Below are 18371 nucleotides of genomic sequence, written 5' to 3' on the forward strand. Positions count from 1 at the left end.
TTGAGTTGCGTGATATTTCCGTGTGCAGAAAGTAAGTGGTACATGTTTACTAAGGAAACTTGAGCCATCACAAAATTTGACTTCAGTCCTACAAGAAAACACCTTTTTGTGTCTTTGCTATTATAGTCAGATCATACTCTGTTCATTTCTGGAGAACAATGAATCAGTATGCTTTGGTGCCTCCAGAGTTAGGAGTGTTATTAGTAAGATTTAATCTAAGAAAAATTATCTAGAAGTACGAACTGCCCTCCTAAATATTTGTCTGTGCACAAAAGTGCTATTTGCTGAATAGTTCTATGCTGTAATTTATTTACAGAAATTCCTTGGTTCCTTCCTCCTTACCTGTCTTCATATCTGTCACTTAAAATTTTTCTTTTTTCATAGTTGACATAGTTTGGTGTTCCTGTCTACTTATGGGGTTTTTTTACTGGTTGCTGACAATTGTGCAAAGCTAGTATCAGAAAGCCTGTCTGTCTTTTGCATGTGTTTCCTGTGATGCTGAAATGGGAATATTTAACAACACTGAACGTCAGGGAGAAAATACTGTGGTGTCAGCCATTTTGGGTAATTAAGATAATTGAGATGCAGAAGAAAGCATTGAGCAATAATTCACTGCAGTTTTATTTGTGTGTTGTATATCTGCTTAGGAATACCTGTGCTATATTTTTATGGTCTTTATTTTTTCCTCTAATTTTCTTATGGTACTCTATACCTTCTAGTTTCTTCATTGGGAGTGCTGAAAAGCATTTGAAACTGTCTTTCATTTCTTGTACACTTAGCTTTATCTGATAGATTTTTGAATTGCTAAATTTGCTAATTACATTTCCTTAAAGCTTGTGTGCTGTAGTGTTCCAAGTTTTGTGTAGCATGTTACTTAGAAAAAAGTGTTAAGAACTGGCAACTTTTGATTCCTCTGTATTTGTAATGCAGGCATTTATATTTGTAGTGTTCGAGCTGTGTAAAGGTCTTCAGAACACTATACAAATATTAATGCCTTAAATCATTAAAGCAAACATATACAATACCATAAGCTGAAAAATCTAATGAATCTGCATGCAAAATTTTATCTTCTGTTGTGTGAAAATGGTAAATCACTTACAGGTGAGCACAGCTGTAAGAATTGAATTTTTGCCGTGTTCTGATATAGATTTTATTTTTGGTTTTTGTGTTCTTGTTAGTTATCTTATATTTGGAGAATGGACTAAGTATTCTAGGATTGCTAACAAAATATTTTATACATGCTTACTACAAAACCAAATTGTGAGTATATTTTTGGTCTGCTGTCTCCATTAGGAATATAATTAAATGTTGAAAAATTGTGAAACTTAAAATTTCTGAATACTGGTATTTCAAAGGAATTTAAAAATGCAGCAAAACAATTTTGGTCTTGTGGCTTGGAGTAATAATTTAAAAGTACAGGCAAATTTCAGTATCAAAAGAAACCATATGTTTTTCTTGTGGTTGTAGCTGGTCAGAGTTGTCTCCACCCTAAAACTACACAAACATATTCCATCTCCCCTACATACACCTATCCACAGTTTTTCAAAATCAAATCTGCAGCCTGAAAATACTTCTGTGATCTGGAGGAAGCTGCTTGTCTTAAAATGTTGGTACCATATAGGAGTGACATGCTTACATTGAGGAGGAAACAAAAGACAGATTCTGTGTCTCCGTATATCCCTACTGCAAATGTGAAGGGTGAGAAGTCCTGGAAAGCCACCAGATTTTCCCACTTTTGCATTCTATTGCCATGGGGGAGTTTCCAACTGGCACTAAGCTGATGTGTTTTGCAACCGCTAGTTTAGAGGGAGTATCAGACCACATCAGATGTGGGGTTGTATTCTGGGGCTTCCCTTGCCCCCTAGCCAGATAAGGTAGATGACAGTAGCCCACAAAGTGTGTTCATCATTTTTGAAGTCTGTATAGTATGTGCCTCCAAGTCAGGACTTCATGGATAAGCTCTAGAGAACCTGTGATCGCTTAAGCCATTATGGCTGGTGAACATTGCTGTCACTGGGACTCAGAAGGAAACTTGTGCCTGACTCTCTAGTGTTCAAGAAATCTGGTGTATTAGTTTAAATCAAGATGGAACTGGATTTCCATGGGTGCTCTGGATGGTGAACTTCAAGGACTCTAGCATAAGCACACTTTTGTTTCTTCTGCCTCAGGTTTGTATCATGTCTTGCAAAGGGTGGGGCAGAAGGTGGGATGGTGCTTAATGTGGGAGTCAGTCCTTGGAAAGACACAGTTTGCTTCACACTAATTTGCACTTTTGAAAAGTATAAACATGAGTTAAATATTCATTTTTAGGACTGGGGAAAAGGGTATTTTATGTGTGTGAATATACAAAAATGTCACGACGCTATGCTGACTCACCCACCAAATTTTTTTGAATGAAGAATTGTGTACATTCAGAGTTAAACTCACTGTACATCAAGATATTCAAATATAAATTTTATTTTGATGTACAGTCATGTTCCTTTCCAGTGGGTAAGGTGGAATGAGCATACTTAAAAGCATTATGTAGCTTGAATATGAAGCATGTTGCTGAATATTGATGTTTCTTGAAAAATCAGCCAGTCAAGGTAAAGATTAGGGATTCAGCAAAAAAGGAAAAAGACTTTGGGGTCCCTTTTTCTGGGATATCTTAAAATAATGGAGAGCTCATTCATATTTGTTGCTCAATCAGATCCTGAATCCAGTTTCTGTCTCTTAAGATGGCTTGAGGCAAAGACACCGTAAGCAAAATAGGGACTAGTTTTAATAGAAGCTGAATTTTTTGCCTGCTAGAGCAATTTAAGAAAAGAAAACGTACTTTGAAGGATGTTTTGTAATTCCATTTTTTTTAGCAACCTCACCTATCTGCAAAATCTGTAAGCTGTATCTTGTCTTGTTTATCTAGTTATTCCCTGAGTCCCTCTAACAGGAAGAAAAACACTGTTATCCTTGTTTTAAAACAGGTGAATGGAGCTAAGTTGAAGCTAGAGGATTATCATGAGTTGTCTGTGGCAAAGCCAAAAAAAGTATAGGTATCCCATAGCTGGTCTGACCTCTTGTTCACTGGACACTGAGTCATTGCTTCATTAAGAAATGATCTCCAATTACATTGTTGGTTATTGAATTATTGAATATTGGTATATCTTGACAGAAGTTTTCACTAAATCTTGCTAATTTTAAGTAGTAATTAATTTGGTTTTACATGTAAAACTCTCTAATATGGTAATAACAACTTCTTACACAACATGTTTTCTGTATTTCAGAAGGATAAAACACTGGGTTTTGCCTTGTCTGTGGGGTGATCAGCAACCGACAGTGCTTAAAAAATAAATCTATAAAGAGTATCGCAAACATGTGATTTAACATTGTTTTAGTTACCGTTAATGAAAAGCAGTATCAGTTATGCCTTCTATTTTGCAATACTGAGTTGTCTTTTTAAGAGCCATTTTCATAGTGACGTAACTACTAAACCAAGTGGAAATGAGAATTATTTATGTATGTCTCTTAAACTAGGGGGTTGGGGGTTGTTAGTTACTGTAGACTGTAACCTGCGTTTTTACCACAGCACATGTCTAGAATAATATGCATGTATTTTCTGGTAAGCAAAAGCCTTTCTGAATAAGGAAACCTTTGATTTGTCTGATATCTTATTGCCTGCCAGTAAAAAAAAAGCTTGTTTTTATAAAAAATAATAAAGTCTAACTTTTTAGCTGCTGAGGATGTCAACCTCAGTGTGATGGCAGAATTTTCTTGCAGTTGAGAAGTTCTCAGGCATTCAAATATGCAAAGTGTAAAAAAATTGATCTTTACTACTGCCTCCAAACGTTTACTTACTAGTCTTAGTAGACATCTGTTGTAGTAATTTCATTGCACTTCTGCTCTGTATTTTTTGTAGGTCAATGGCCCATTTTCTTCTTCCTTTCCCCTCCTCCTTTGTATCTTTCCTCATCAGTTGGTATACTGCTAATTCTAAATTCAATTCTTCTGACTCCTTAGCTTTCTGTGGGGATGGGCAAGGAGTGACTTCCACTGTAGTACCTTTCTGATTAACTTTAGGGTTAAAACTGTATATACTGTGTGGCATAGGAACAACTGTTCCCTTTTTAGATCTTCATATACTGGCATATCTGCTTTTTATGTCTTGTGTTTCCATTGTTTTGGTGTCTTCTGATGAACTATAAGCTGTTAAATTCTGAGCTCTTCTAATTAAAATAATGTTTAATGTATAGCATTATATCATATGAGATCAACCATTGAAATTTTTAGAAGAATGGCTTTTCTTCCCCAAAAGATGTTGCACAAGGTTCCAGGAAGTTTTTGCTGGAGCTGGCAGAAGAGGATGGGAGTCTCAAGCTTTCCAGTCCTACTGGTTTCATCACTAACAATACTTTTCTCAGAGGAAGCAGTGCCAGCTCTGGACGTGGAAATAATACTACACTGTGTAGTGCTTCTAGTGCTATTCTAGTACTATAAAATTTGAATCATGCCTGATACTATTCTTAAAAATAACAAACAAATGGGTGGAGAGGGGAAAGGAGATACAGTAATGAGTGAACAGGTTCCTAAATTTACATAAATGTGTTTCTTTATGTGAACGTATAGTTTGTTCCTGTGTATCTTGAGTTCATTTTCAGTAAAATACACAACATTGCTGTAAAACGGTGTTAAAACCAGGTATTAGCAAGTTACAAAAATTGTTTCTGTAGCAAGAGGAGGTATGTTTTCTTCTATGTATCCCGGTCTGTCATAAGAACCTAAAGTATGCAATGGACACTGAAACGGCAGGGCAGTTCTAAAACCATGTTTATTTAGTCATGTATAGATTCGTTTTTAAGGTGGCAGTAGTAGTTTGCTTCTTTTCATCACAAACCTGATTTTTTCTTACCCCATCGTACCCACCCTCTACCCTCACAGAAAAGCATACTTCAGCTGAAGTGTAGTGTTCTGTGTATTATATAACTTCACAGCTGGGCTTTTTTTTCATTCTTGGCTAGAGGAAGTGCTACCTGCAGTCTTCATGCTTATTACGTGGGAGGATGCAGGTTCATTTTATAGCCAGTGGGTTTCCTATGCAGTTTTTAACTCTATACTGTGGGAGCAATGTCAGGCCTTCCCTCTGGATTATTTCTGTACTTCAGTTCAGGTATGGGAAATTGACAATAGGTGCGTTAACTTCACATACATTTTTCTCAGCTGAACTGCAGTCAGCTCAGTGCAGGCTACCTTACTCAGCTTTTGCTCTTGTGGTTTTAGATGCAAGTCCAGTCAAAGATTCTCCCATGTTAAAGTTTTTTAGTAAACAGAGGTCAAGGAATAATCTTGTATGCTCCTGTGCAAGATGATTTTACCTGAGTTCAGGGGGAATAAGTAGTATTTAGTGGGGCAGAAGAAAAATAGTCCTTGGCTTGTAAGTTGTCCTTGAAATTCTAATAAGCAAACAATAGGCAGCTTTCTTACTGTGAAAAATACATGCATCTGGGTTAAGGCTGTCTCTGTGTAAATAATACATATATATACACTCTGATTTTATTTTGACAGGAATGTTTTGATCCTGCTATGCAGTTGCATCTTGTTCATCAAGCTCCACGTACCATTCCTCCTTACATCTCAAAAAATGGATCAAGCCTTGGAGATTTGCTAATAGGCTTCTTCAAATATTATGCCACAGAATTTGAGTAAGTAATTAAGCTCATCTTGGTGGTTTAGAAGATATGAAACTTTGATTCCTTCTATTCAATATAGCAACACTTCATAACCCTTGAAGAGAAAGAAAAGCAGCAATGCAGGAGTGGTAACTGAGAGAGAGGAAATAAGTGGAAAGGCTAAATGACAAAAAGAATGCTGGTAAACTGTCCGATGTCTTTGCTTAGCTAGGCATTCTTTCCTGTAAAATAGCTGCCAAAAGTTAGAGAGCTTTGTCCTTTAAAAATTGCTGGGTTTTGTTATACAGTTACATTATTCTATAACTGCCTATCCATGTGTGAGAAAGATCTGTTCTTAGTTGTCATTTAAGGTATCAGTTGTGATATGAATTATTTGTACCTTAAGGGCTGTGCTTGTCTTTTGTCACCCTGAGTCAATGGAGGTAACTGGCTAGGTGGCTCCTTACTTCAGCCAGAATGTACATTTGTATAGGCTTCACCTAGTGAAGAGTTCTCACATGTGTAGTTGTGGCACTCACATTATTGGTTTGCTAGAATCTGAGTTTAATTTTGGCATCTGGACTTACATAAGAGGAGAAGCTAAAGTTGTGAGGGCCTCTGAGAAAGTCTTAAGTTACAACTGTTTTGCCGAATTGTTACTCATGTATTTCTGAATTTCTTAGAAAAAATGCTTGTTCATATAAAATATCAAATAGTTGTATCTCAATCAGCTTAAAGATGTTCGAAATAACTTCTGAGGCAGTTGGTTCATGCATGTTGCTGTCTTGTATTTGTGCATCATCTCCATTTCTTGGAAGGAGAACAAAACATACAATTGGATACTCATAATTTTGGAAGTGTTCATATTTTACTTTAATATAAGAAGTGAAAGACCATAAAATCATTAAAACATTTCTGGGGTGTGCATCACATGTGAAATATGTAATCTAAATCCCTATGGCCTTTAGTAATGCATGAACTAGCTGCATTTTGTGCATGCATAAGGCTGACTGAGAGATTTTCACATAAGAGATTGTCTTTCAATGATCTCTGCAGATAAGAGAATGGTCTTTTGTCTTAAATGTTTGTTCTGAGTACATGTCTTTTCAGCTGACAAGGTGATGTTTGCTAAAGAGGCAAATGACAAGACACTGCTGGAGGATAAACTCAGGTTCTTAATTTATGTGGGCCACTAAATGAATCTTTTACTACTTGACTGTACAACAAACTGTTAATCTTCTCATATATGAAAGTAAATATCATTTCCACTAAGGAGTTTTCTAGTTTGCCTGTGCAAAGTAACAGAGATGATATTGTCTCTAATTGCAGGAAAAATATCTAGTTTGACTTCTTGGGTTTGGGTGCTTGAGAACATAGTCAAGACCAGATTTCTGCCTAAGCTGGTGGCTGGTCCAGAATGACCTCATTTTTGTCTGCTATTAGACAGGATATGTGAAGACATATGCAGACCAAAAATTCTGCAGTATCAGTGTTTGAACTGATATTTGGCAATCCCTAAATACTATTTTTGTGATGATTATAAACCAGGAAAAAATACTACCTAAATTTATTCATAGGTGCACAGAGGAGCTTCTGGATAAACAAAGCTCAAAAAATTATATAGTGACAATAGAATAGTTGCTGATGTCAAGGGAAGAAAATGTTTCAAAAAAACAACTGAATAAAAAGAATACCTGGCTTGTTCTTCCATTATTGAGCATTTATTAAGTATTTAAACATTTCTGTGATACTGATGATACTCTGTTAAAAAAAAAAAAAAAGATACCAGTAAAAATAGCCATTAGAATTCCTATGTTGAAAATGCTGCTACTTAGCTGAGAAGTGATTTGAGGAAATGATGCACTTAATGCAGCAGTCTGTATTATTTTTGACTCTTTCTGCTACGCTTTCTGAAATAAAATTTAGTCAGTTGTACTCTTTATCTTGTGTATCCCTGACAACTATAAATCCTGTTTGAAAGAAATAGGGTTGGTAGTAACATTCCATATAGTTTTATTGTCTGGTGAAGACAAATTAGTGCACCATAGGGAGGAATATGAACGTGGTGCTAAAAATGTTTTGTGTCTGTGACAGTCAGCCAGCGCAAGCCAAAGTAGCGTCATGGTAGCCACAGGATCTGTTATCTTTGCTTTGAAGTTGCTGATGGAAACAACAGTACAAATGAGAATGAGGGTAAGAATTAAATACATAGAATCACAGAGTCATAGAATATGCTGAGTTGGAAGGGACCCATCAGGATCAGCTGAAGTCCAACTCTGGGCCCTGCATGGGATCATCCCTGAGAATCACACCATGTGCCTGAGAGCATTGTCCAAACACTTCTTGAACTCTGTCAGGCTGGTGCCATGACCACTTCCCTAGGGATCCTGTTCCAGTGCCCAATCACTCTCTGGGTGAAAAATATTTTCCTAATATCCAACCTAAACCTTTCCTGACTCAGCTTCATGCCATTACCTTGAGTCCTGTCACTGGTCATGAGAGTGAAGAGATCGGTGTCTGCCCCTCCTCTTCCCCTCATGAGGAAGTTGTGGACTGCAGTGAGGTCTCCCCTCACTCTCCTCCAGGCTGAACAGACCGAGTGACCACAGCCACTCCTCCTAAGGCTTCACCTCAAGGCCCTTCATGATCCTTGTGTCCCTCCTTTGGGCACTCTCCAATAGCTTTATATCTCTCTTATCCTGTGGCACCCAAAGCTTCCCCCAGCACTGGAGGTGAGGCTGCCCCAGTGCAGAGCAGAGCAGGACAATCCCCTCCCTTGCCCGGCTGGCGATGCTGTGCCTGATGCCCCCCAGGCCCTCCTTGTGAATACACACACCACAGGGCTCTCTTAGTTCTGCCTTTCGTGGAAGACCTAGTATTTTACTCCAGAGTGTATTGAATATTTTCTTTGTAGTAAGTAGTTTTTTCAGTGTTTGTTTTCCCTGTGAAACATTTACTAGTGTCTTTATGCACCGAAATTTTGAGATTCTGTTTCAGACACTGTGACTGTTAAATTAGGCTATATTTATATAATCTGTACTGGGCCACTGAACTTTCCCTATTGGACTGTCACATGTTTGATGAAAAGATATTACAGTGTGAGACTTCAATTTTTGTAAAAGTGATTTTTGTAGGCTCCTATATGTGGAGTAGGATGCACTACCAGATTTGATATACAGGAACCATTTTGCTAAATGAACAGCATGCCACCAAGAATGATCAGATCATGTGTGAAGATCATAATTTTGAACAGAATGAGTAATTGAAGCCACCTGCCTAGAATGTTTAACTACTGATCTATTTTACATGTAATGGTCAGGAAGATAAGAGAAGGTGGAGACTTAATGTTAAACTTCTCCCTCACTCTAGCAAAGGCCATTAGGTATTTCAGTTAAAATCTGTGGTTTATTTTACTTGGTGTAGGACAGGATGGGCTGAAAGAGTACAGCAAAGGAAGAAACAGGAGCTTTGCATCCTGTGCAGTCATGCATAAGTCCTTGTGCTGTGTTGATTTTCCCTTATGCTTTTAAACAGTTTTGATGTTTCAGAAAACTGTTTATTGCCATGTATTTATACAGCACCCTTTCGACAGTCCTATTCTAGGGTTTTCAGTGTGTCCATGAGAAGTAATTTTTATATTCCTTCATCCCTGTCCCCAAAGAAATGGGGTTTGGAAATTGCAGCATGCATTGGAATAACACACCATATATGCCAAAGCTTGTTTTGTCTTTATGGTTGTATAATTATTTGGCCATAAGAGTTTAAGTCTGTGTAATGCTTCTTATGATACAGCTGGCTATGGTTATGACTTCATTTTAACTTTAACTATTTAAATTGTCCGCTGATTACGCAGTGACTGTGATCAGGTGAAAAATTGTAGATGTTCTCTAAAGCAAGTATTTGGAAACATGTTTACCAGCCCATCTCAAGGAGGTGTCTGATTTCATCTCTGCAGCTTTGAATGAAGGCAACAGGTTTTCACTTGGCTGTCTCCTTACAAAGTGAGACTTTGAAGCAAGGTGTTGCTCCCCTGTATTCCTTTGTGATTACTTCCCTTAAATTTACTGTTGCAAGTTAAGTAGCAGTTGTTTAAGATGACTGATTTGTATTTGGTGGATGTGGTAAAAGCTTTGGTTACATTTTAATGACAAAATATAAAATTGCAGTGAAAAGTTGCTTGCAGCTCTTTTCATGATAGAATTGGTCAGGTAATAAAGGGATCATTTTTAATACTGTGTTGAATCAAACATGTTTGCAACTTGTACCCATCTTATTATGTTTATACAAGTGGCTTTGATTAGTAAGAATGCTCTGGAAAAGATAAGCTTTTTATTCTGTTCGTACTGTAGTCATGCACACACCTGAAAACGTCTAGTGTCTTTCTTTCAAATACTTGCCTTTGCCATGAAGCTCACATACCTAGTGCAGTCAGTGACAGCAGAAATAACTGATAATTGAAATAGCTGTTTAAATGGCATTGTTAACTTAGGGATTGAAAATGTGTACAGGGAGAATATCTGCTTTATGTTGGCAACAATTAAGTTGTTATATGCAAGCCAAAGTGGTTAAAATTGACAGACAAATAATTTGCTATTCATAATTAATTTCTAATTCAGTATGATCTTGGTACCAAGACAGTTTTGGGAGACTGGCAGATAAAAGAGTTGTTTTCAAATTTAAATTTCAAATTTAAATAAAAGGCTTTTAAATTTCAAATTTAAATAAAAGGCTTTTTAAACAGCAAGAAATGCCACTTTTTTGTTGCTTTTTACTTAACCAGTGTGTTATAAATGCATTTCTTTTTTGCTGAGGGATCAAGTATAGCCTAGGAAAAAAAGAATTCAAGAGAAGAATTACTGTTTCAAGTGAAGGACATGTCTTCTAGACTCTCCCCCAGCTCCATTGGCCTTCTTTGGACAAACTTCAGGACCTCAGTGTGTTTCTTGTAATAAGGGGCCAAAAACTAAACACAGGATTCAAGGTGTGGCCTCACTGGTGCGCACAAGGGGGACAGTCACTGGTCCTGCTGGCCACACCACTGCTGATCCAGCCCAGGATGCCATTTGCCCTCTTGGCCACCTGGGCACACCCTGGCTCACGTTCAGTCGCTGTCACCAGCACCCCCAGGTCCTTTTCCTGTGGGCCCTTTCCAGCCACTCTGCCCCAGCCTGTGGCACTGCCTGGGGTTGTTGTGACCCAAGAGCAGGACCTGGCACTGGCCCTTGTTGAACCTCACACCATCGGCCTCAGCCCATGATCCAGCCTGTCCAGATCCCTCTGCAGAGCCTTCCTGCCCTCCAGCAGATCAGCACTCTCACCCAGCTTGGTGTCACCTGCAAACTGATTGAGGGTGCACTCAATCCCCTCATTCAGGTAACCAGCTGGATGTTAACTCCACAAATCACCAGTCTCTGGGCCCAGCCATCCATTTTATCCAGTGAACAGTGCACTTGTTGAAACTATCAGCTGCCAGTTTCTCCAGGATAATGCTGTGGGAGATGGTGTCAAAGGCTTTATTAAAGTCCATGCAGACTACATCCACAGCCCTTCCCTTACCCACTGTGAGGCTGGTCAGTCAGGATGTGCCTTTCACAAACCCCTGCTGGCTGGGCCCAGTCTCCTGACTGTCCTGCATGTGGCACATGATGGCATGCAGGATAAGCTGCTCTCTTAAGTTAAGAGCAGCTGAAAGGTGGCTGGGTAGATAAGAACATAAAACTGGAAGTGGTTTTTTTGGCTTCCATTACGTTTGGCATATTGTGCCAAGCATCATAAAGATGGTGGTATGTCATAAAGACTGCCCTGTAATCTGCCTGCTGTTCCTGTTTAAATGTGATAATTTCCTGGGTTTGTTATTGTAAAGCTGCCTGCAAAAGATGGTAGAGAGTTGTACTTGCAGATCTAAATTCAGCGTATATGAAGTGTTGAAACTTTCTAGTAATAGGTTCCTTGCACAGGAAGGCCTATGAGCAAGTTATTTCTACATATCTTTATACTATTGAATATTTTTTTATGGAATGCAGTATGTGACTTGTCTGCACTTACTCCTTACATTCCTTTCCTTCACAGAAAATTATGAAAGATGTGAGTCTGTAATTTCTTTTGAACTTAGAACTAAATGCAGGTGACGATGAAAATTTAGTTTGACATTGTTAGTTGAAAAAATTATTTCATTGTGAACATATGTTACTCATGGATACCTGTGATGCTCTGTTTTGGAGATGTTTTTTGTACTTGAACTTCTGTTAGTGGAAAAATTTGCTTGTTTCCTACCCATGATGTTAAACTGAATTACTCATTATTATAAAACACTGTGTTATCCAGGCTTATGACACTGCAATTTGGCAATTTTTTTAATGTAAACTGATAGTTTGAATTTAGAACTAAGAGTTAAAATTTCTTGCAAATTGTTTTCATTTTCTCTAGTTGGAGCCATCAAATGATTTCAGTTCGTGAGGCCAAGGCTATTGCAAGACCTGATGGTATTGAATGGAGAAACAAATTTATTTGTGTAGAAGGTAAAATGTGAAGCTGCATTATGATTTTTAACTGTTATGGCATTAAATACTTAAATCTATCAATTAGGCTTTACCTTGGTTGTGTTTTGAGAAATATATTGCATGTGTGCATTATGTAGAGAAGGAATTTTAACCAATGTAAATGGTTTGTTAACAGTCCCATCAAAAACATTTGAGATGGAAGCCTTAAGTTCTATAGGGTTTAAAAATAGTACTCCTGACCTTTTCTTCAAGAGCACTCATTGCCCTGTTACTTTTGGAACAGGGATTAGAACTTTGATAAGGAATGGCCTTTATGCCAGTAGTGTGTGTTTTTCTGCTCCACAAAAATAGTTGTCAGTTTTGCCAAGTTTGAACTTCTGAAAAAATACAGCAGGCACATACTCAGATTACTCTCAAAGAATATTCTTTGTTCTAGAACTGCTCTGGCATTGCAAGTCCTAGCAGTGACCAGGTTATGTGTATGTTGATGCCCTTGTGGGTACTATTTTTGGCTGGCTAGTGAACGTAGACTTTGTGCAGACACTGCATGATGCCTTCCAGAACTGGAGGGTAAACCCAGGCTACCTGTTGGAGTTGCAGGTCTCAGGTGTCTCAGTGCAGAACTGAGCAGAAGCACTATATGGAAGGTGAACAGGTAAGCGTATATAGGAGGTGAAGCCTGCACTAAGGAAAGAGATGATAGACCAAGAGAAGGATCGAGATGTTAAAGAGAATGAGAAGAGAGGTAAGGAAGAGACTGAGAGTTGCTGTGTAACTGGAAACAGTTGTCATAAAAGGAGAGGTTGCCTGGGCCCTGACTGCAAATGAATGGAGGCTATTAGGATAAGGATATCAAGGGTTGAAATCTCAGGATGAAATAGGAATACAACTTGAACAGGAGACAAATGGTATGGGGAAAGTTCTTAGACACTGGGAAGATTTTGCTGAGGGAGGAGGAGAATAAGGCAGAAGTCCTGTGGCTGAACAGACATTCTTCAAGATTGCTGAGGTTTAGAGTTGGGATATGTATGTACTTTCCTGCATTTGTGCTGCTCTGTGCAGAGAATCAGCTTCAGTTCAACTTCACCTGAACTTGGTTATTCTGTGGCCCAGAACTCACCAACTTGGCCACAGTCCTATGAATGTCAGTGTGAAGCCATATGATGGGATTCTTGTTCTTTATTTGACCCTTTTTGGAAAAATCAACAGTTATAGGAGAAGAAGAATGCACTGAAATATGGTTGCACTGGACTCTGTAGCCTTTAGAGTTGAGAAATGTGAGAATTAGAGCATCTGCACAGCTGAAATGATTCAGGATAGTGTAGTGAGGCATTGCCAAGGCTCTGGTCTGAATGTGGGAGGTGGGAATGCTGGGCAGCTATGTTTGCTGCTGTCACGTGATGCTGATCCACTGGGTTGCTGGGGGCTGTGTGTTTCAAGCTCTCAAGTATTTTATGACATTACAAAGTGGTTGAATAATTAGGCTATCTTTCTGCCAGGCTGGAAAATAGAATAAACATGAACATACAAAATAGACACTCTAGATTTTGCATTTAATGGTCTTGATTACATATAGCTTTTCCTTAATGCATTTTTGTTTGAGCTGTTAAAAAAGGCAAAATTATCTGTACGTGACACATCTGATTCCTTCCTTGGTTCAAGACTTAGTGGGTTTAGCCTCACATACCAAGTTTTTACTTCTAATTTGGGAGGGATGAATAAGATTTCCTGCTTTAACTCAAAGTAGACTTCATGTTTATAACAGCTGTTAAGCTGAACTAGGTTAACAAAGTATGTAGATAAATTTCTGTGTACTTGAGAAGATTCCAAAAGTTAGCTAAACATGTCAATAGATTCTGTTTTCCAAGTCTTGTCAAATTTTCCTGTTCGCAGAATAGAATTTCAGTAATTGGTACTATTCCATATATTTTTAAATATCTAAAATATATTTGCTGATAGATAACACAAGTCTGGGGTTTTTTTAATATTCTCATCTCTCTGTGTGAACAAAATAACTTGTAATAAACTCTTAGTATCTTGATGGTTAGAAAATGTGGTAGTATAAAGAGTAGCTGATTGTAAAATTAATCTTGCTGTGCTTTGGGGAATCAGTTTGTCTTTTGACAGTCAGTAAATATGCAGAAAGGTTAAGGGGAGATGTGAGTTAGCTTTTGTGACCGGAATGCCTTTTTTCCACTGATGGTTTCAGAAGATTGCACTGTTCAGCCCTTGTTGCTTTAAAATATAGATATATCCTGATTCAACATAAAGGTCCTTGCATTAAAAAAGCAGTTACCATCACATTTATGATACACAAATGAAACACTTACCTTCTTCACATAGTAAGTGACACGGAGTTCTTAATTATACTAGATCACTCTCCCAAATAATGGGACTATCATTAGAGGACTGTGTATGTTTTTATTTGATTGCCAATTTTTGTTCTAAACTGAAAGTATGATGCATTCTAAAGGAAATCTGCCTGTAACTGTCCACTGAAAACTAGGTAGTTTGAAGAGAATCCTTTCAGAAAACTGCTAAATACAACATTTATTGTATGAAAAAATTTGTGAATTTAAATAGCTAGCAGAAATAAAAACCTAATGCCATGGAGCATGTTCCAAATTTGAAATGCCAGTCTCCATAAAGGCACAAGCCTTTCTGGTGTCTGTGTAATGCTTTGTTTTACTATACATCCCTATCTGAATAAAAGTAATTCATAACCAACTAGACAAAAAAAAAATCTACCTGATCTAGCAAATACATCTGTGGTTCTGTGGCCCTTAAGGACTTGCATACATTCTCCCAGTGTGAAATATAGAATGTTACTCATTCTCAGGTTCTTATACTAGGTTCTCTACTAAGGAAGAAAAGACTATAAAACCTCTTTTGTAGCACATTAATACATAGAACCTGCATCATAATTTTTTAGTATCAATTGCTTTAATGTTGTCAACCTTATCAGTAGCAAGAAGTACTTTTTTAATCTTGCAATTTCCAAAGTTCCAAACTATTAAGTATGTTAGGATGAAAAGGGGGGGAAAGATCACATTAATTAGTAGTCAGCTAGAACATAAAACCCCCAAATGGTCAACTTCTGAACAAACATTGCAGAATAGGTATGAAGTGATAAAATATATTTTACAGCAGTTAATATGTCTTATATAAAAATTTATAGTAAATATTTTGCTATATTCTCAGTATTTCAGTGAGAAGCTGTTGAATGAGGTGAGTCTAAAGTGAATAGTTCCAAGATTCTCATGTGTAATAAATTTCAAAATATTTTAATATGCAAAATCCTAGTCTGATATGTTATCACAGACTGTTGAGCTGTAGCAGGTAATTACTGCTGCATAAATGCAGCACCATCATAGTGTGCTTCAATAGATAATAACCTGAGTTTATTATGAATTACATATCCTTAGATCATTCATAGAAGCATAGATTGGAAGGGACTTTAAATATTATCTTTCACTAGACCAGTTTGCTCAGAGCCCCATCCAACCAGGCCTTGAGCACTTCCAGGGATGGGGCATCCACAACTTCTCTGAGCAACCTCTTCCAGTGCCTCACCACCTTCACAGTAAAGAATTTTTCCTAATATCTAGTCCAAGCTTGCCCTTTTTAGTTTAAAGCTGTTCCACCTGGTCCTAGCACTACATGCTCTTGTGAAAAGTCCCTCTCCAGCTCTCTTGTAGGCCCCTTTTAAGTACTGGAAGGTGCTATGAGATCTTCCCTAAGCCTTCTCTCTGGATAGACTACCCCCAACTCTGTCAGTCTGTCCTCATAGGAGAGGTGCCCCAGCCGTCTGACCATTTTTGTGTCCTCCTCTGGACTCACTCCATGTCCTTCCCGTGCTGGGACCCCAGAGCTGGATGCAGCACTGCAGGTGGGGTCCCAGCAGAGCAGAGCAGAGGGGCAGAATCCCCTCCCTGGCCCTGCTGGCCGCGCTGCTTTGGATGCAGCCCAGGACACGTTTGGCTCTCTGGGCTGTGAGTGCCCATGGCTGGGTCATGTCCAGCCTCTCAGCCACCAGCACCCCCAAGTCCTTCTGGGCAGGGCTGCTCACAGTGACTTCTCCCAGTCTGTAATCTGTCTGGGACTGTCCTGACCCAGATGCAGCACCTTGCACTTAGACTTGCTGAACTTTCACGAGATCCTCATGGGCCCACTTCTCGAGTTTGTCCAGGTCCCTCTGGATGGCATCATGTCTTGTTGTGTCAGCTGCACTGCTCAGCTTTGTGTCGTCTTCAAACTCCCTGAGGATGTGCTCCATTGAGGGATTCAGGGCATTCAGAGAGTTCAGGGTTTGGGGCTTTTTTTTTTTTTTTTTTTTTTGCTTCTTTTTTTGCTTTTTTCCTCTTTTTTCTTTTTTTTTTTGGGGGGGTGATTGGTTTGTTTTGTTGGTTGGTTTAGTTTGGTTTTGGTTTGGGTTTTTTTTTGATAAATGTTATGTAGAAAGTAAGCTTGAGAACCAAAGAGGAATTGGCTACTTAAAACACTTTTGGGAAGCAATGATATGCTTGACCCTACTTGGTTAGTGGAGACAACCTAACTCTAGATTTTTTACCAGTTTTCATGTTTGCATTTGATCTTGCAGAGCCCTTTGATGGGACAAATACTGCTAGAGCTGTACATGAGAAACAGAAGTTTGATATGATCAGAGTTGAATTTGCACAGGTAAAAAGTACATCTCATGTAATTTTTCTGGTCACTTTGTTTTTCAAGATAGTTATACAAATGCTAGTCATTAAACCTGCCTGTTTTATGCTTTTTATTATAAGTAATAAAAAGGTGTGTTTTTAAAAAAATTGTGGAAAATCATTTCATAAGAGTATTCATTAATGTCTGCCATTAAACTTCAGGAATACACTGAAATGGGTACTCGAAATAGTAAAAAACTCTCTTAGATTTTCTTGTGTGTGTAAAATTCTAACAGTGGTTAATAGCTTTAAAATTACGTCTTCATTCATTGTTTATTCCTACATGAATTTGACTGGTAATAGATAATGTTTTATACTTCTTACTATCCCTTTTTTTAATAAATATCACCACCAAAATAATGGGGGTTTTCTGATTTTTGATAACTTATTTAAATAGGTACTTTTCTTCAGGGAGACCACATTCATAATTTTAGAATATGAGTAGATCAAACAGGAACTTCCACTGTTCAAGTCAGAGGAGGAAAAGACACTTTGAAACAAGGAAAAATTTAGACCTTAGTTAAACATCCTTTTTCTGAAAATATTTGCTACCAACTCTCTTTTATGCTTGTCTCCTATCATAGGCATTGCACTGGAATTGCAACTCAAATTCTTGTTTTCTGAGATCTCTGACTATTTGTTATGTAGTTATGACTAGGGATTAGTACATAGAACTGGCTTCCAGCTTTAACCGGTTAAGACTCCCCTATTAAGCTGTCCGTGAAAGTTCACGTTTACTCCAGTTACTCAAGTCTTCAGGTATCTTGAAGGCTTCTCCAGCAAAAAGTAATTCAATGCCAGATACTTGTAATAGAGCAAATGCTGTAAGAGATACTTTAGTCAAAAAAGGATAACATTTTCTTTGTAATTCTGCTCAGAAATGTTTGTTATTCTTTTTTTTAACCATGTTAGCATACAAAATACTGAATGTTTCACATACTTTTACATAAAATAGTTGATTTTGTGAATCTGCTAAAGTCACGTTTACAAAGTGGTTTAGGCTCTCACTGTACTGTGAAATCAGAGTGAACTTCTCTTTTCAGAGTCTTCAGTTAACAAAATTTGTTTCAAATCTCTGTGCTTTTCTTAAAAATGCAAAAGCACATGTTTGATCCTAGCTGTCTGGAAACAATATATGAGAGTGATAGAGTCCTGAAAAAATGTCCTTTCTACCAGGTACTGTAAGAATGACAGTTGCTCTAAAAGTGCAAGTACTTTTTAGTATCTTGCATTTTGGGTACATTTTGGATTTTACTTCCCTTAAAAAATCCCAAAAACAAATGAACCAAAAAAAAAATCTTCACCCACAAACTTTCTTTTCAAGAAGGGGAAAAATATCAACCTTAATTTTGTGGAGCTGTGATGCTTATTGCTTACAAGAGTATTTAAGTTTTAATGGCAAACATTATATAGCTGCTTTTTAAGAACCTTGTGGTTTTTTTCCTCAGGCTTGGCGGTTATTACGAGACAAGAAAGACCTGAACTGTATATTACCTTTAAAAGCAGCCAAACAGAAAAGATAAACAGAT

At 37.8% G+C, this 18371-nt stretch overlaps 1 protein-coding gene across 1 annotated transcript in view; it reads left to right on the top strand.

Annotated features, from left to right (window-relative positions):
* The window catches only part of PAPD4 (poly(A) RNA polymerase D4, non-canonical), a 38029-nt gene extending 19664 nt beyond the window's left edge, over positions 1–18365 (top strand). Inside the window, exons 11-14 of the mRNA XM_017743677.1 lie at positions 5536–5672; positions 12066–12157; positions 16740–16819; positions 18291–18365. Coding sequence (XP_017599166.1) covers positions 5536–5672; positions 12066–12157; positions 16740–16819; positions 18291–18365 — 384 coding nt within the window. The remainder of the gene's footprint in view (positions 1–5535; positions 5673–12065; positions 12158–16739; positions 16820–18290) is intronic.
* The last annotated feature ends 6 nt before the right edge of the window (positions 18366–18371 follow it).

The sequence above is a fragment of the Corvus brachyrhynchos genome, unplaced genomic scaffold (assembly GCF_000691975.1).
Source record: "Corvus brachyrhynchos isolate BGI_N302 unplaced genomic scaffold, ASM69197v1 scaffold8, whole genome shotgun sequence".
Taxonomy (NCBI): domain Eukaryota; kingdom Metazoa; phylum Chordata; class Aves; order Passeriformes; family Corvidae; genus Corvus; species Corvus brachyrhynchos.